The 15,311-nt window shown below is 54.9% G+C and overlaps 2 protein-coding genes across 2 annotated transcripts; one reads left to right on the top strand and one right to left on the bottom strand.

The window, feature by feature from the left end:
- Nucleotides 1–2: 2 nt before the first annotated feature.
- SMCR8 (Smith-Magenis syndrome chromosome region, candidate 8) lies at nt 3–5,161 on the top strand (the record flags this gene model as incomplete). Its single annotated transcript, XM_010003584.1, has 2 exons — nt 3–2,239; nt 4,708–5,161. Coding segments are annotated over 2 exons (2,691 nt in total), but the record flags the coding sequence as incomplete, so codon positions are not given.
- A 5,061-nt stretch (nt 5,162–10,222) lies between these two features.
- Nucleotides 10,223–14,137, bottom strand: SHMT1 (serine hydroxymethyltransferase 1 (soluble)). Its single transcript, XM_010003561.1, has 11 exons — nt 14,036–14,137; nt 13,353–13,498; nt 12,945–13,060; nt 12,702–12,862; nt 12,477–12,558; nt 12,046–12,258; nt 11,688–11,804; nt 11,235–11,357; nt 10,849–10,965; nt 10,563–10,673; nt 10,223–10,392 (listed from the first exon to the last, which is right to left on the bottom strand). The coding sequence occupies exons 1-11, from the start codon at nt 14,135–14,137 to the stop codon at nt 10,223–10,225; spliced, it is 1,458 nt and encodes a 485-aa protein (XP_010001863.1).
- Nucleotides 14,138–15,311: the final 1,174 nt, after the last annotated feature.

Here is a 15,311-nt window from a genome sequence, read left to right as displayed (position 1 = left end):
TCCCCTTCGCCAGCCCCGGCGCTAACCCCTGGGCCAAGGTCGCCGGCTCCAAGTTCACCCGGGACTTCATCCTCATCTCCGAGTTCTCGGAGCAGGTGGGGCCTCAGCCCCTCCTGACCATCCCCGATGATGCCAAAGTGTCGGGCACTTTCGATCTCAATTATTTTTCCCTTCGGATCATGTCTGTGGATTACCAGGCCTCCTTCGTGGGGCACCCTCCCGGCTCTGCCTACCCCAAGCTGAACTTTGTGGAGGATTCCAAAGTGGTGCTGGGGGACTCCAAGGAAGGGGCCTTTGCCTACGTCCACCACTTGACTCTCTACGACCTCGAAGCCCGGGGCTTCGTGAGGCCCTTCTGCATGGCCTACATCTCTGCTGATGAGCACAAAATCATGCAGCAGTTCCAGGAACTCTCTGCTGAGTTTTCCAAAGCCTCCGAATGCCTAAAGACAGGAAACAGGAAAGCTTTTGCTAATGAACTGGAAAAGAAACTGAAAGATCTGGACTACACCAGGACCGTCCTGCACAATGAAACCGAGATACAGAAGAAAGCCAATGACAAAGGGTATTACACAACCCAAGCCATTGAGAAGGCCAATGAGCTGGCCAGCGTGGAGAAGTCAATCATTGAGCACCAAGATCTGCTGAAACAAATCCGGTCGTATCCCTACAGGAAGTTAAAGGAGTCTGACTTCCACCCCTATGAGCCAGAGTCTCTGCTGGATCAGTCTGACACCAGCTGTGACCAGGGCCCCACTACCTCCGACGTCCCCGAGCCTGGTGAAACGCCCCTGTTTGCCCACCTGCCATCCTACACCCCCAAGCTCATCAAAGCCAAATCTGCCAAATGCTTTGACAAGAAGCTGAAGACACTGGAGGAGCTCTGTGATATTTATTTTTTCACTCAAACCCTTGACCAGTTGCATCAGATCGAGAGGACTTTCAGAGGTGATGTCTGCTACCTCCTGACTGACCAGATCAGCAAGGCTCTCTTGAAGCAACAAAGTGTCACTAACTTCCTCTTTGAGGACGTGTCTTTTCTGGATGAAAAGACACCTGAAAAACAGAGCAGAGGCTGCCAGGGGCTCAGTCAAGATGCTGTTGATAGAAAATGTTTGGAAGAGTCCCCTGCTCCTAAAGTGGTCATCAGCCTGGGATCCTACAAGTCCAGCGTGGAGAGCGTTCCCATCAAGATGGAGCAGGACATAGAGGACTCCCAAGAACCCCAAACGACCGGGTCGGTCACTTTTGAACAGCAGGACAACCTGGACTATCTCGACGCGGATATTAAAGGCAGCATCAGCAGCGGTGAGAGCATCGAGGTTCTGGGGACGGAGAAACCCACCTCAGGCCTGACGAAATCGGAGAGCCAGGCCAGCCTCCCTGTCAGCCCCAGCCCCCAGGGGGGCCGCAGCAAGGTGGGCAGCCGACGGACCGTCAGCGAGGACAGCATCGAGGTTCTCAGCAGCTGTCCCTCCGAGGCACTCATCCCGGAGGATTTCAAAGCCAGCTACCCAAGTGCCATTAACGAGGAACCTTACGTGGATGGTGAAGAGGGAGGCCTTCGTTTCACCCCCAAACTAAACCTGGATGACACCGACGAGCAGGAAGATGTTTTGAACCAGGAGAACTTGGAGCAGGTTGATTCTGCCTGTTGTATCGGGAAGGAGAGTCCCGGTTTCCTGGAGCCCCTGTCTGCACTGGGCCAGAAGCCCTGCGAGGAGGATGGGGTGGTGAGGATCCCCCCGCAGCCGTACCGGGCTGAGCCGGGGCTGCACGGGGGTTTCCCCTCCCATGATGGCATCTCGGGGGGGCTCCTTCCTTACGAGCTCGACTCGCGCTACCTGGCGGGCAACAGGGAGGTCAGCAAGAGCAGCCTGGACGAGTGCTCTGATTCCACCAGCTACATCAGCAGTGCTGCCTCCACCTGCTCTGACCGGACCCCTTCTCCTGCCCACCTCTCCCGCCAGGCGAGCGAGAGGCACAAGAAGAAGGCGGGGCAGAACGCGCTGCGGTTCATCCGGCAGTACCCCTTCGCCCACCCTGCCATCTTCTCCCTGCTCAGTGGCAGGACCCTGGTGGTGCTGGGGGAAGAGGAAGCCATAGTCAAGAAGCTGGTGACGGCGCTCTCCATCTTCGTGCCCAACTGTGGCATGGACGTCAAGCCCGTCAAGCACTGGGTTGCTTCCCCTCTGCACCTCGTGGATTTCCAGAAGTGGAAGTTGATCGGACTCCAGAGGTAAATGGAGAGTCTGTTTGTTTTTAGATCAGAGTCAGGTATGTGTGTGATTAAAATTTGGTTTCCTGATCAAGCTGAAGATGTCCCTGCTCACTGCAGGGGAGTTGGACTAGATGACCTTGAAAGGTCCCTTCCAATCCAAACCATTGGATAAGGGAGGGGAGTAGGTGTGCAGGGGTGGTCTCTGTCTAATTATCTACACAATTGCCATGAATTTCTGCTTCTGGGGTATATTTTGAAGGGGTGTAGATTTGTCTGTCTCTTTATTTGAGAGTTAATATTTGAATTATCTCCTGTGTCCTTGCTGCCTGGGTCTTACAAGTTACTTGGCCTTGGGGTTTCTTTCTGGTTTCAGTCTTAGCCTGGCAAAGCACAGAACAAACGCTCAAGTCCCTTTGGTTTCCTGGATGGTCCAAGTGCTCCTGGAGTCCCCTCACATACTCTGTTTTCCCTTGTCTTCTGTTGAAACTCTTCCAATATTTGTGGGTAGAATTCTGTTTTTGAAATGACTAATTAGGTATGGGGAAGGTTTTTCCTTGTGGACCCTGATGAAGAGATGATGCACTGTTGAGATCAGGAGGTCAGAAATTGGAGTGCCAGCACCTTGGGCGGTGTTGGCAAGGGTGTTGTGAGGGAGGGCAGAGCCTGTGGAGCTGCTGGGCTCTTTTCAGGGGGTGCAGGTGGATGTAGACTTATTTGTAAGAAGGAAAAAAGGTCCGTGGAGCTGTGTGGGCCATAGTGTTGGGATTGCAGTTGTGGTACAAAGGAAACCTCTGCTTGGGGTGAGGAGCATGGAGAGAGCACACACCCCTTCCCTGACACCCAGCTCTGAATGTGGCTTCGTGGTTTGTATTCACAAGAAGCCATTGCTCAGCTCTCAAGATTTTGGCCCTGCCTTTGTTGCTGGTATGAAAAGGATTTTCTGTGAGTGTTACCAGGATGTGTTCGGGTGCAGGTGTGACAGGGAGTGGCTGTTACTGTCACCAAAGTGGCAAGCAGGAGTCAGAGTGGGCAGCCTGTGGCACAGAGCTGGGCTGCAGCAACTCCTGACAGAGTGCTGCTGAGTGGCAGGAGAGCCAAAATACAGAAATCTGCGAAACACAGGAATCTGGGCTGCTGAATATTGCGTTGCTGGAGGTTGTGGATGATGAAATTATCCTGACCTGCCAGTTTACCCCAGTTCTGTGTTCGGGAAGCAGGATGGCGTGTCCGGGTGCAGTTGTGACAGGGAGTGGCTGTTACTGTCACCAAAGTGGCAAGCAGGAGTCAGAGTGGGCAGCCTGTGGCACAGAGCTGGGCTGCAGCAACTCCTGACAGAGTGGTGCTGAGTGGCAGGAGAGCCAAAATACAGGAATCTGGGCTGCTGAATATTGCGTTGCTGGAGGTTGTGGATGATGAAATTATCCTGACCTGCCAGTTTACCCCAGTTCTGTGTTCGGGAAGCAGGATGGCAGCTCTGCCAACAGCTGCTCCCAAACGTCTCTGTCTGTCAGGGAGGTTTTTAAAAGCCCCAAGTGTTGACTTATGGCTCAGTGTTTGTGGTTAAATGCCATTTTTATAAACAAAAGTAATCCATTTTAAATTTTTTTAAAGAACTGCTTGTAATGGTGTCAGTCACTGAAACTCTCCTCTCTGGAATGTTAATTAAGTGCTGAGCTTAAGATGTGAGTGTTTTTTCAGCAAACCCTTTGTGCAAGGGCTTTGGGAAGGAACTGAGAGGCTAAATTAATTATTCTGGTGAGGGTGCTGCATCTCCCAAGGTCAGGCACAGCCTGGGAGCAGGGACAGCCCTTACAGCCACAGCTGGGGCTCCCACTTTGGGGCTGGGAGCTGGATCTCAACCGAGCGACTTCAACCACGCAGAATCGAGGAGCAGAAGGTAAGAGTCTGCGTAGGCTTGTGATTTGCATTTAAATAACATGAATTTAGGCTTGTTGGATAATTGGGTGTTGTGAACATGCTGTGGGGTTGCACCTGAGTGAAAAATGCCCAGGCTCATCCAGGGAATGTTCTGTTTTAAGGGTGTTTTGAAGGAAGGGCAGAAGGTTTTGCTATGCTCAGGGCTTTGACCACCTCAGAGCAGTTCCCTCCCAAAAAGCCATATGAGGAGCTCTTGGCAAGGAGGGTCTGGTCTGAGTTTTTGGATCCTTGCTGTCATGTGCCAGCTACTGCAGGGTTTGCTGCTGGTCACCAGAGATGTCTTTTCCCTCCCTCTCCATGTCACCGAGGGAGGAAGCTGCCCCGAGGCACAGTGGTGTATGGAGCAGCACGTGTGTGGTGGGTTTCTTTGGGATCTGCCAAGCTGGAGCGACAATTTGGCCAGTCTCTTCCATGCTAGACTTGACCTGCCCACAGAGGGGCTCGCAGCTCATGAGGTAAAATGAGTGTGACACAGGAGCACAGGCACAGTCTGCTGCTTGGCTGCCTGGTCCCTTCCAGCCATGACCCCTCTGTCCTTGCTGTTCCAGGGTGGTGTCCCCTGCTGGGGTGAACGTGCTGCACGCCCTGAGCCGGTACAGCCGGTACCTCAGCATCCTGGACGCTGACAGCAAGACCCTGCGCTGCCCGCTCTACAAGGGCACCCTGGTGTCCCGGCTGGCCGACCACCGCACCCAGATCAAACGGGGAAGCACCTACTATATGCACGTCCAAAGTATCCTCACCCAGCTGTGTTCAAAAGCCTTCCTCTTCGCCTTCTGCCATCATTTGCACCTTCCCATCAGCGAAAGGGAACCGGAGGAATCTGTTGTGAATCGCAGGATGAACTTTCTGAAGCTTCAGCTGGGCCTTGCCAACGAAGATGTCAAGATTGTTCAGTATTTAGCTGAGCTGCTGAAGCTGCAGTACATTCAGGAACCCGACCAGGGGGTGAACCCTCTGCTCAGATTTGACTATGTTCCCAGCTTTTTGTACAAAATCTAGCCTCTTGTGGGGCTGTCTGCCTGCGTCCTCAGAGCCTGACACAGATCACCCGTGCTTGACATTGCCACAGCTCTCACACATCAGGAAGGGGCAGAGAAGCTGATGCATTTGCAGGCATCTCTGCTCCACAGAAATCAATGTCTGGGGGACTGGTTTTCCCGTAAGGTTCTGTGTAGCCAAGAATGTAGGTGTTCCATCACATAAAACACGTGGCACTCTGGTTTTAAGTGTTAGAAGGGGTAGGATGAACTTACAAAATGGGTCATGGCAGCGTCCCAGGGGGATAATAGTGTGGAGGGAGAGATGGGCTGTCTTGGGGATCAATATGTAGTAGTGTGCAGCCCCCCCCCCCCAGTAACACAGTGCTCTGCAAGCTTCTGCCAGAGCCCTAAATGCTGTTGGTCCCTTCCTTGGAGCCAGCCAGGGTGGAGACCAGAGGGGAGATGTAAAGGCCACAGGAAGTTTTTTAAGTCACCAGTGTCTCACATGAGTGTGAGCTCCCAGGCAGGGTGGCAGGTTGCAGTTACCCATCCGTGCACAGCAGGTCCCTTCCTGCATTTTCTGAGTTTCCTGGGGCTTCCCAGGGTGGGTTGTCCCTGGGCAGGTGGGAGAGCAGTGGAGGCACATGTGCTTCTCTCCAGAAAGCCTTTGCCAGTTTCTGTCTGCTTTGTCAAAATCTGGAATGTGGAAGGACTCCTTGACACCAGCGAGCACCGAGGTGCCTGCTGCTGGGAATGTTGAGCACTGTGCCTTGTTCATTTGCTGGGAGACCTCCAAGAACGGTGGGAGGGAGACTGGGAATCCTCACAGTGTGTGAGGTCGATAGTGGCCTTTTAAAAAGAGAGAGGAGAACTGAACAGAGTGGGGACACACACACACCTCCCCTAATTTTTGGGTGCTTTTTGTGATGGAGAAACAAACAGTGCAATTCAGCTGCAGCTACGCTGTGAGACAGCAGGCTGGGGAGATGTAAGAGCTCAGGAGACACCGGGGATGAATGTGCTGGATTCTGTGTTGTATCAGTCATAGTTTCTTTCGGGTTTTCTTTTTTGGTCAGGGAGTTGACTTTTGTGCTGTGTGGTAGAGCAGGGTCAGCGTTGCTCCCTGCTGCTTCTGGCTGAGTCTCTGTCGTGTCTCAACTACCTCTCCCAAGCCGCTCCTGGATGGGGCAGAACTGTACCCTCTGACCCTGAATGCTAAGGACTTCCCTTGCAAAGCTTCTGTGCCACTTGCCTGTGCCATAAAGGTTGTGCCACCAGCACAGTGGCACTCCCAGGTTGTTCCTGTCAGTGCCGAAAGCTTTGTGCCCAAGCACAGTGCTTCCCTCTGGAGTCTCATTGGAGATGCCGCTCCTTGGCCACTGGTCCTGGGCTGCTGTTTGCTCTCCCTGGAGCCACATAGTGGTAGCAGCCCCTGTGGTACTTCTAAGCAAGGAAAGTCTTGCTAGAAATTATATCCTTGGTTTTATTTCTTGTTGTCAGTCTTCTGATGATGGGGTGAGAACAGGTGAGATTATGTTGATGGGTTGTTCAGGTTGGGTTTTATTAAAATCTCCGTTTATTGTGATGGTGTGAGGCAATGCTGGAGATGAATGGGATGTTCCTTCCATGTCCAGGGTGGTTTCTGTGGACAGGGTGGGGTTAGATCCCACTGAAACTTGATGTGAGAGCAGCACTGCTCTGAAACCTGTGTCCTGAGAGCAATTAGGCTCCATGTGGAGGCTGTCACTTGGCACCAGCATCCACCCTTCAGATGCCTCTCCCCTGGAAAAGGCTCTTGGGGTAGTGCTGGAGGTATCAACCAGCAGGGTAGAAGGGCTATTTTTAGATGTTAACATTGGTTCTGGTGGCTTACAGTGGGGCTCAGCCAGGCAAGTTGAGTTTGTGGTACTTCTCCAGGGGGATTTCTAAGGCCAGGGGTTGCTTGTGGTGGTGTTCTCAGGTCGCAGTTGGGGTACAACGTGGCATCACCTTCACCGAAGGAGAGCAGTGTGCCTGTGTGGAGCTGTGTGCCTTTGGAGTGTGTTTGAAGGCCTTTTCCTTCCCTAACCATGTCCTCCTGCCACATGTGAGCTGGGTCTGCTGGTGAAAGGCTTCTGTGTCCGTTGAAAATGCCTGCTTTTTCAAGTGACCTGAGGTGTCCCCTTGTAGATCTGCCTGCACCCCAACAGCTCCCACACTATCGCTGAGGCAAGATTCCCAGGGAAGGGGACACTGGGCAGAGCAGGTGACACTGGACAGAGCGAAGCTTCCTGTGTGGGAGCTTTTTTCCTGCTGGAAAATGACCTGATGCTGTTTGGGTTTCAGGAGGGAGGTGAACCTTTTTCCTACTGACCCATGTCTTCCTCCAGGCTGACAGTGCAGAGCAGAATGGGTGGTTAGTGCTGACTGATCCCATCATCACAGTGGTCTCTACTGGTGGCATTTGGCTGTGCTCATAAATTGATAAATAACTTGCTTCTTGTTGCTCCCTCTATCTAACCTGTAGTATCTGGTATTTGAGGCTGCATTGAGCAATACTTGCACTACCCCTTGTCTGACCTGCTTCATCTCTTCACCACAGAGCAGCTCTGATCTGGGAGGAGGCCCTGGGGGCTTTGCTGGGACTGTCACTCATTTCCAAATGGGAGCTCCGTGCTGTCTGCAACTCAAACAGGAGCTGTGGAGAAACACACCTTGGAGTACTTGAAGCTCCTGTAGCTTGCTCATGGCTGGGTCACCTTGGAGCTCAGACTGCAGGGAAAGGGGAGGTATGTCAGGCTGTGGCACCTTGAAGCAGCCAGATCGCAGCCTGTCCTCGCTACTCGTGGTGCCTGTAACCGCAGCAGAAATGGGGAAGAGGCCAAATGCAGCAGGTGGTTCAGGAGCCAAATTCCTTTTTGCTCAGTAATTGCTCTGCCTCACCTCCTGCTCCTGTACAGTAAAGATCCCTATACAGGCACTTTAAGACTTTCTCCTCATCTTCACTGTGGTACCTCACCAGTTTCAGATGTTCCCAGACTTGCAACAAGTTACAATCTGCTCCAACAGCTCCCCTGATGGACCTTGGCAGGTGTGTTGGTCGCTGTGTCTGTCCAGCTGTTGTCCCACCAGAGCAGGGCAGGTTCCTGCAGCCACAGTGCAACACTGGCCAGCCTAGGGGGACAGCAGTGCCATGCACAGCCCTCACCTGCTTCTGTGAGTGCTGCCCCTGCCTCCTACTCTGCCAGCTCCCTCTCTCTTTACTGGCTGTCAGAATTCTCTAATGGAGAATTGCTTACAGGGAAGGTCTCCACCAGCCATCTACTCCCTGGCTGGGAGGGCAGGGCTCCATTTTCTTACTCCTCCACTTTGGGAGAGGGAGCCACCAGCCCCTGCTCTGTGCTACATTAGCCCCTGCTTTCAGCCCCCACCCCAAGAGGGTCAGCCATAGGAGCAGGCAGTATTAACCCTTCACAGGTCTCATTTCTCAGAGAACAGTGCTTGGATTTACTTTCATCCAGTAGCAATCACTTGTAAGCAGCTCCAAAGCTGCCTTGCCTTGACTGGGGGAGTACTGCCTATACTCTAGCAATATTCACCGTTTGGGAAGGGGTGGGAGAGGTGCTTGAGGGGTGAGAGCTGATGGCTCCATTCCCCCAGGCCTGTGTTTTGGTTTTCATAGAATCATAGAATGGTTTGAGTTGGAAGGGACCTTGAAGATCATCTAGTTCCAACCTCCCTGCATGAGCACGGGCACCTTCCACTAGACCAGGTTGCTCAAAGCCCTGTTTTTATTGAGCATGGGGGACCCTAAGCCCTCAGCTGAGTGGTAGGTGACCGCCCATGCTGTGGGTTCAGCATCTTGGAGAGCTGGGCAGCACCTGGGGCTTGTAGCAGCACTTTAAAAAGGCTGGATTGTGCGATGGGAACACCAGTGAGGTGCAGGAGAGCACCTGTTCCCTGCAGTACCCCAGTAGCACAGTGTCAGAGTGACAGACTGTACCCCAAAATCACTGGGATCACAAACCCACTGGTCCCTGAGACGTGTTTTAACTGGAAGGCAGAAACACAGGGTATCCAATCCCTCTGGCCACCTCACTGCCAGGGTGGGGCTCGGCTGGGAGCGGCCTCCGGGAGCTGGCAGGAAGCTGGGAGGAATTCTCATCTTATTTTAAAGCACTGTATCCTATTCCTGCATGTGGAGTTCTGTGTGTGTGTGTGTGTGTGTGTGTGTGTGTGTGTGCCCGTGCGTGCTGAGTGTGTCCCTAGTTAGAGCGAGTGTGAATGGGGAGAAACCCCAGAAGCATGTCTCAGTGTCGTGCTCTAAGTGTCACTGCACAAGAGTTTAACAGATGTTAATGCCAAATGACTAGTCTGAGAAATGTACTTTTAAAAAACAAAAATTATTTATTTGGGTTCAGGTATTTTTTGAAATACAAAAAAAAAAAAAATTGGTTGTATTTTTTAAAGCTTATAATTCTTGTCATACGTTGTGGTTAAATTCTTCATTTTACTGTGCTTATTAAAAAATGGTTCTACCTAAGGGTTTGTGCTCAGAGGTCTGAGGAAATACCTGAGACACTGGCTGAGATGGGATGGTGATCCCAGAAAGGCTGTTCTCAGGGATTCTGGGACAAGGCTTGGCCTTATCGAAGCTGCAGAGACTGGAAGGCACAAAAGGAAGTTCTCAAGGTGGGAGCCAGGTAGGGATTGAGTGGCTGTGAGGTCTCTGGTGCAGCTGAGCACAGTGCCTGGCTCACAGGGGTATGGGGGGTGGACCCCTGTGTCCCTCCTCATGCTGTGGGCAGGGGCCTCTGGCTTGAATTTGGGCTTAAATCTCGCCTGCAGCTCCCACAGCCAGTGAGTGGGATTGAACCTGGCCCTGAGGGTCACTGTAACACTGGTGAGAGGGCTGGTTTCCTTGTAGGGGGGCTTCCCCAAGAGGGAGAGGAGAGGGGGGTAAGAGCTGAACCAGGAGCCACTGCTGCACTGCAGCCAGTGCCAGCAGGGAGGTGCTGGGAGAAGGCACTGGGGTGTTGGGTCTCAGGCTGGGGGTGCAAGTGTGCATCTGTGGCTCCAGGAGCGGCTTGGGGGCCTCCCCTTACAGGACAGGCAGCCCTGGGAGTGGGAAGGTGGCTGCAAAGGCTTCCACCTCTTCCTTCAGTGCCTTCAGCTCCCTCACATATTTCTCCTCCTCCAGTTTCTCTTTGAATTCCTTCAGCGTGGCCTTGGGGCTCATGTCCTTCTGCACACGCAGTGTCAGCTCGATCCCTGCCAGGATGGGACACATTGGTCAGACATTGTGGCTGCAACACATCCCGCTGCATTCCCAGCCAGGCCGCAGGGAGCCCTCCCCAGCTGCTGGAGAAGAGGAGCTGCCCTAACCCCAGGACTACTGCTGGAGCTGAGACTTGGCCCTGCACACACTCTCCCAGCCTCACCTTTGTGGATGTACTGAGCCACCTTGCGGAAATCGTCCTGCCGGAAGCCGCGGGAGGTGAGGGCCGGTGTCCCGAAGCGCAGCCCGCTGGGGCGCAGGGCGCTGATGTCACCTGCACCAGAACAAGTCATACCTGACCAAACCTGGTACCAAAACCACCATGCAGGGGATTTCAGCCTGGTTCCCAGTGCCTGGAGTGAACTGGGAGCTGGGAGCTCTGTGGGAAGCTCTGTGAGGGCCATGGGACATCCCCAGTGTGCAGGGGTGGAACTTGTGGGGTCCCTCACCAGGGCACGTGTTCTTGTTGCAGGCGATGGAACAGAGCTCCAACACCCTCTCAGCCCGGCCACCATCTGTGCCTCTGCTGCGCAGGTCCAGGAGAATCAGGTGGTTGTCAGAGCCCCCTGGAAGGAGAAGGTTTTGCTGAGGGATGTGATGTTGGGGCAAACGCTGCACCCGTGCCAGAACTCGAGCAAAAAAGGCTTGGGATGGCACTGGGGTCTGCCCTGTGTTTTGGAGGCAGAAGGGGGGCTGCTTCCAAAGAGTTTTGTGGCTGTTCTGAGGAATACAACAGCAGAGCCCTGCCCATCATATCCGTGCATTTGCTGCCTTTGTGGCCTGGCTCAATCCCAGCCACAGGAAGCCCCATCCCACTGCCTAGACCCGTCCTTACCCGTGACGATGTCGTAGCCCAGCTCCATCAGTGCTGTGGAAAGTGCCCTGCAGTTGGCGACCACCTGCTGCTGGTAGGCCTTGAACTCGGGGGTCATGGCCTGCTGCAGAGCCACAGCAATCCCTGGGGAGGAAGGGGTGAGCTGGCAGGGTGAGCTGGTGGGGATGTGTGGCACCACCACCAGCAGACATCCTGGAAGCTGAGCAAACTGATTGGCAGTCCCTTCCCAGGCTGGTGGCAGTGCCGTGAGCCAAAAGGCAGGATGGGAAAAGCCTGGTCACTCAAAGGTGATGCTGGATCAGGCCAGCTGCTCCTTGCTGCAGGATCTCCAGGCTGCAAGCTCCTGGGGCAACTGCAGCCCCCTGCGCTGCTGCTGGGGGTCCCAGCCCAGCCAGGACACCTTTGGTGGCTCCCTGGGCCATCCTGGAGCTGGTGGCCAGCCCAGGTGCATACCTGCGATGGCGTGGTTGTGTGGGCCTCCCTGCAGCCCAGGGAAGACTGCCTGGTTGATGAGGCTCTCCAGGTTGTAGAGTGTTTCCTTGCCTGTCTTGGGGTCCACGCTGCGGGTGCCTATGGGAGGGGTTCAGGGTCACTCAGGAGGCAGCTCAGCCTCATTTTTCCCACCCCTGTCTTCTCGGGGATTATGGTTGTCTCTCTTCAAATCTGGGCCACATCTGGCCCTGGGAAGCTCCTCAGATGCTCCTAGAAGACCTCAGACCTTCCTGCCCTCCCTCCTTCCCAGCCAGAGCAGGAAGAAGCTTTAACTTGCACCCGCCCACATTTCTCCCCGCTCCCCAGCCGGGTCAGGCACCTTTACGGTAGAAGATCATGCCAGCTCTGCAGCCCCTCAGTGTCTTGTGGGTGGTGGTGGAGACAACGTCGCAGTGGTCGAAGGGGGAGGGCACCACCCCAGCAGCCACCAGCCCGCTGATGTGGGCCATGTCAGCCATCAGGTAGGCACTGTTGTCGTCCGCGATCTTCCGCATGCGGGCGTAGTCCAGGTTGCGGGAGTAGCAGCTGACACCTGCGGGGAGAGGGCACGTTGGGGGGACAGCAGCAGATGCTCCAGGGCCTTGGGACAGCCCCAGGTGAGGACAGCACACAAGCTGCCAGTGCGGATGTGTTAAAGGTCTCCTGATGGTGCTGTAGCAGCTACAGGCTTTCCAGGGTGCTGCTGGCTTCAGGGAGACACCCCTGCCCAGAGCGAGTCACCAGGGAGGTCTGTAAGGGATTGATCCTCACCTGCTACGATCAGCTTGGGGTGGAAGAGGCGGGCGTTCTCCTCCAGCCGGTCATAGTCAATGTAACCAGTCTTGGGGTTGACCTGGGAGAGGAAGAGGAGCGTTCAGCCTTCTTGGTATGGGTAAAGATCAGCTGCAGTGCCAGCCTGCAGGAGAGAGTACCAGGAGCCTGACACTGCACTTATGAGGACCACATCCTGGCTCTGGCTGGAGTAGCTCTCTGTACCTTGTAGGGCATGGACTCGAAGAAGACAGAGGTAGCAGAGATCTTCTTCTTTTCTGTCATGAACCCGTGGGTGAGGTGGCCCCCATCAGGCAGGTCCAGCCCCATGATCCTGCCGTGGGGCTCCACCAGTGCCGTGTACACCGCGAAGTTTGCTGGTGACCCTGCAGCGGGAGCACACCGGGCTCGTTATGGGTGCTGGGGTGACCTGGTGCAGCTGCCCCAGCTCTGGGAGCACTCTGTTACCTGAGTAGGGCTGAACATTGACCCCCCACTTCTGGGGGTCCAGCCTGTAGGCCTGCAGGGCTCGCTTCTGGCACAGCCTTTCCAGCTCGTCTACAAACTCTGTCCCTCCGTAGTACCTGGAGGTAAAGGATGGGGCAGGGGTTAAACCAAACCCTGTGACCAAGCTGTGGAGAACCCAGTGATACTATGGTTGCAGCAGCCACCAGGACAGCAGCTGCAGATATGACTCTGCTGAGAGGCCATGCATGGCCAAGAACAGAAGCTGAGAGGGTCAGATCCTGCCCTGGAACAGCTTGGCTGCCAGCACCAGGTTGTCACTTCCTCTCCAGAGGTGAGGTCTAGCAGCATGGGTGGTTCCTCCCCTCCCTGCCAGGGTTTGGTTGAGTGGGACTCTGCCCCAGTCCCTACCTTTGCCCTGGGTAGCCCTCAGAGTATTTGTTGTTCATGCAGGATCCCAGGGCCTCCAGGACCGCTCGGCTTGCAAAGTTCTCCGATGCAATTAACTCCAGCCCCATCTTCTGTCGCTGCTTCTCCTTCTTGATGATGCTGTGCACCTTTGGAAGGGGAGAGGAACAGCTTCACCTGTGCTGGCTCTGCATGGAGATGTGGATGCTCCACCACAGGGGACAGGGGGACAGGGCATGGAGAAGAGCCTGGAAAGGTGCTGGAGAAGGGGGGAGATCCCTTCTCAGTACAGCTGATCCCAAATAGTTGATATGTTCAGTCACAGGCCACATTTCAGGTTTGGAGCTGCCAGATAATTCAGCTGTAATTTGGGCTGGAGAGTCAAGGACAACTGCCACATGGCCTGGTGGGCTGGCTGCTGTGGTGTGGGCATTGGAGCTTTGAGGAAAGGGGGATGAGCAGCTGATACAAAGTTCTGACCATATTATGGGCACAGGGTTGGAGGATGCCCTCCTTCTCTACCTCTTGCTGCAGGTATAGAGGGCATGGAGGACGGATGGGTCCCACCAGCTCAGCTTTGGACCATCTCCCTGCCACATCCCTGGCTCGAGGAGGTCAACAGGTCCATGGCTGCCCAGGGGATGAACGAAGCAGCTGCTGGGCAGGAGCCAGGACAGGGCTCTCACCTCGGGGTCATTGCTTTCCAGCGGCTCCAGCACCATCCTGTTATGGGAGGCCCAGAGCTCCGCGCTGGGGAGGCTCCCAACACCCTGCATTGAGTTTGCCATCCTCCTGCTGTGTCCAAGGTCACCTGCCAGGGAGATGTGAGTCTGTAGGATGGGCTGGGATGGCAGCAGGGCTGGGGGCCTCCACACTGCATCCCTGTCTGCCTGCTCCCATCCCCCCTCTTCCCTGGAAACACAGAGGAAAACTGAGCAAGGAAAACACAGGCAACTCTCAGGCTTCCCACCCTCATTTCATACCAGCTCATTAATCGTAGTGCTTTGATAATTTCTGATACTCTCCCAACACCACCTGCCAGGGCTGCCCTGGCCCAGTTCAGCACTTGACCAAGCACTTGGTGAAGCCACGCACGGACTGAAGCAGATCAGTGCCACAAGCAATGCCTGGACATCTGTGAGTCCTAGGGCTTCTAGGAAGTGTTAGCAAACACTCTCATGGACACAACGGTGTCTTATTAAAATTGCTGTTGAATATCAAGGGCAGTGAGGTGCTCATGCCCACAGACCTGAGTTTTTAAAGTGTGTTACGTTGCCTCTCAGCTACTTTCCCTTGTGTATAGCCCTGAGGACAGACCCCCAGCAGGTCAGAGTCCAGCCCCAGATCCTAACTGAAGCAAGCACGGCTCATTGGCAGCAGCTCTGCCTCAGCTTGACTCCTGGGCAGGTGATGCCCAGGCCTGGCAGCAGCCCCTCCAGCCCCCTTGTTTGACAGCTCGAGCACTGTAATGCAGAGCACAAGCTCAAGGGCAGGCGTGGCAGCCCAGCTTCTGCCTTGGCTGGAACAAAGCATCTTTGTACTCATTAACCCCGCAAGGCCAGCGAATGGGCCGTGAGCAGGTTATTAAGCAATCGCACTGGGTTTGCTTGTGCCAAGCTGCTGAAGTCCATCCAGGCAGGCCCGCAGGACGCTGCCCTGCTGCTCCTCAAGCCCGGGGGACTCGCTGGCAGGGAGGGAGTCCCCAGTGGCTGAAACGCTGGGACGAGAAGAGGAAAAGGCTGCGAGGGGAAGGGCAGGGAGCAGCGCTTCGGCTTGGAGCGGGACACCCGGCTGTGCCGTGTCCCTCCCGCACCGGCAGCACAAGCACCCAGCGCTTTGGGCAGCCCCGCAGAAGGCTCAGGGGGGACAGAGTGCCCATTCCCCACCCAGACCCCCATCTCCACCCCCGTGATGGGCCACCACTCCGGGACACCCCGGCAGTTCACCTGAGGCTCCATCCCC

Source organism: Chaetura pelagica, unplaced genomic scaffold (genome assembly GCF_000747805.2).
Source record: "Chaetura pelagica isolate M959 unplaced genomic scaffold, ChaPel_1.0 scaffold408, whole genome shotgun sequence".
Lineage (NCBI taxonomy): Eukaryota > Metazoa > Chordata > Aves > Apodiformes > Apodidae > Chaetura > Chaetura pelagica.
Note: the sequence above shows the minus strand (reverse complement) of the source record. Positions and strands in the feature narration are given on the sequence as shown.

Excerpts from the sequence above, each read along its gene's own strand:
- SHMT1 (XM_010003561.1), bottom strand. The coding sequence starts at position 14,137 with ATGGCAAACTCAATGCAGGGTGTTGGGAGCCTCCCCAGCGCGGAGCTC. Across the intron at positions 12,259-12,476 it reads CCCCAAGCTGATCGTAGCAG|GTGTCAGCTGCTACTCCCGC; the intron begins GTGAGGATCAAT and ends CTCTCCCCGCAG. Across the intron at positions 11,805-12,045 it reads CATGATCTTCTACCGTAAAG|GCACCCGCAGCGTGGACCCC; the intron begins GTGCCTGACCCG and ends CCCCTCCCATAG.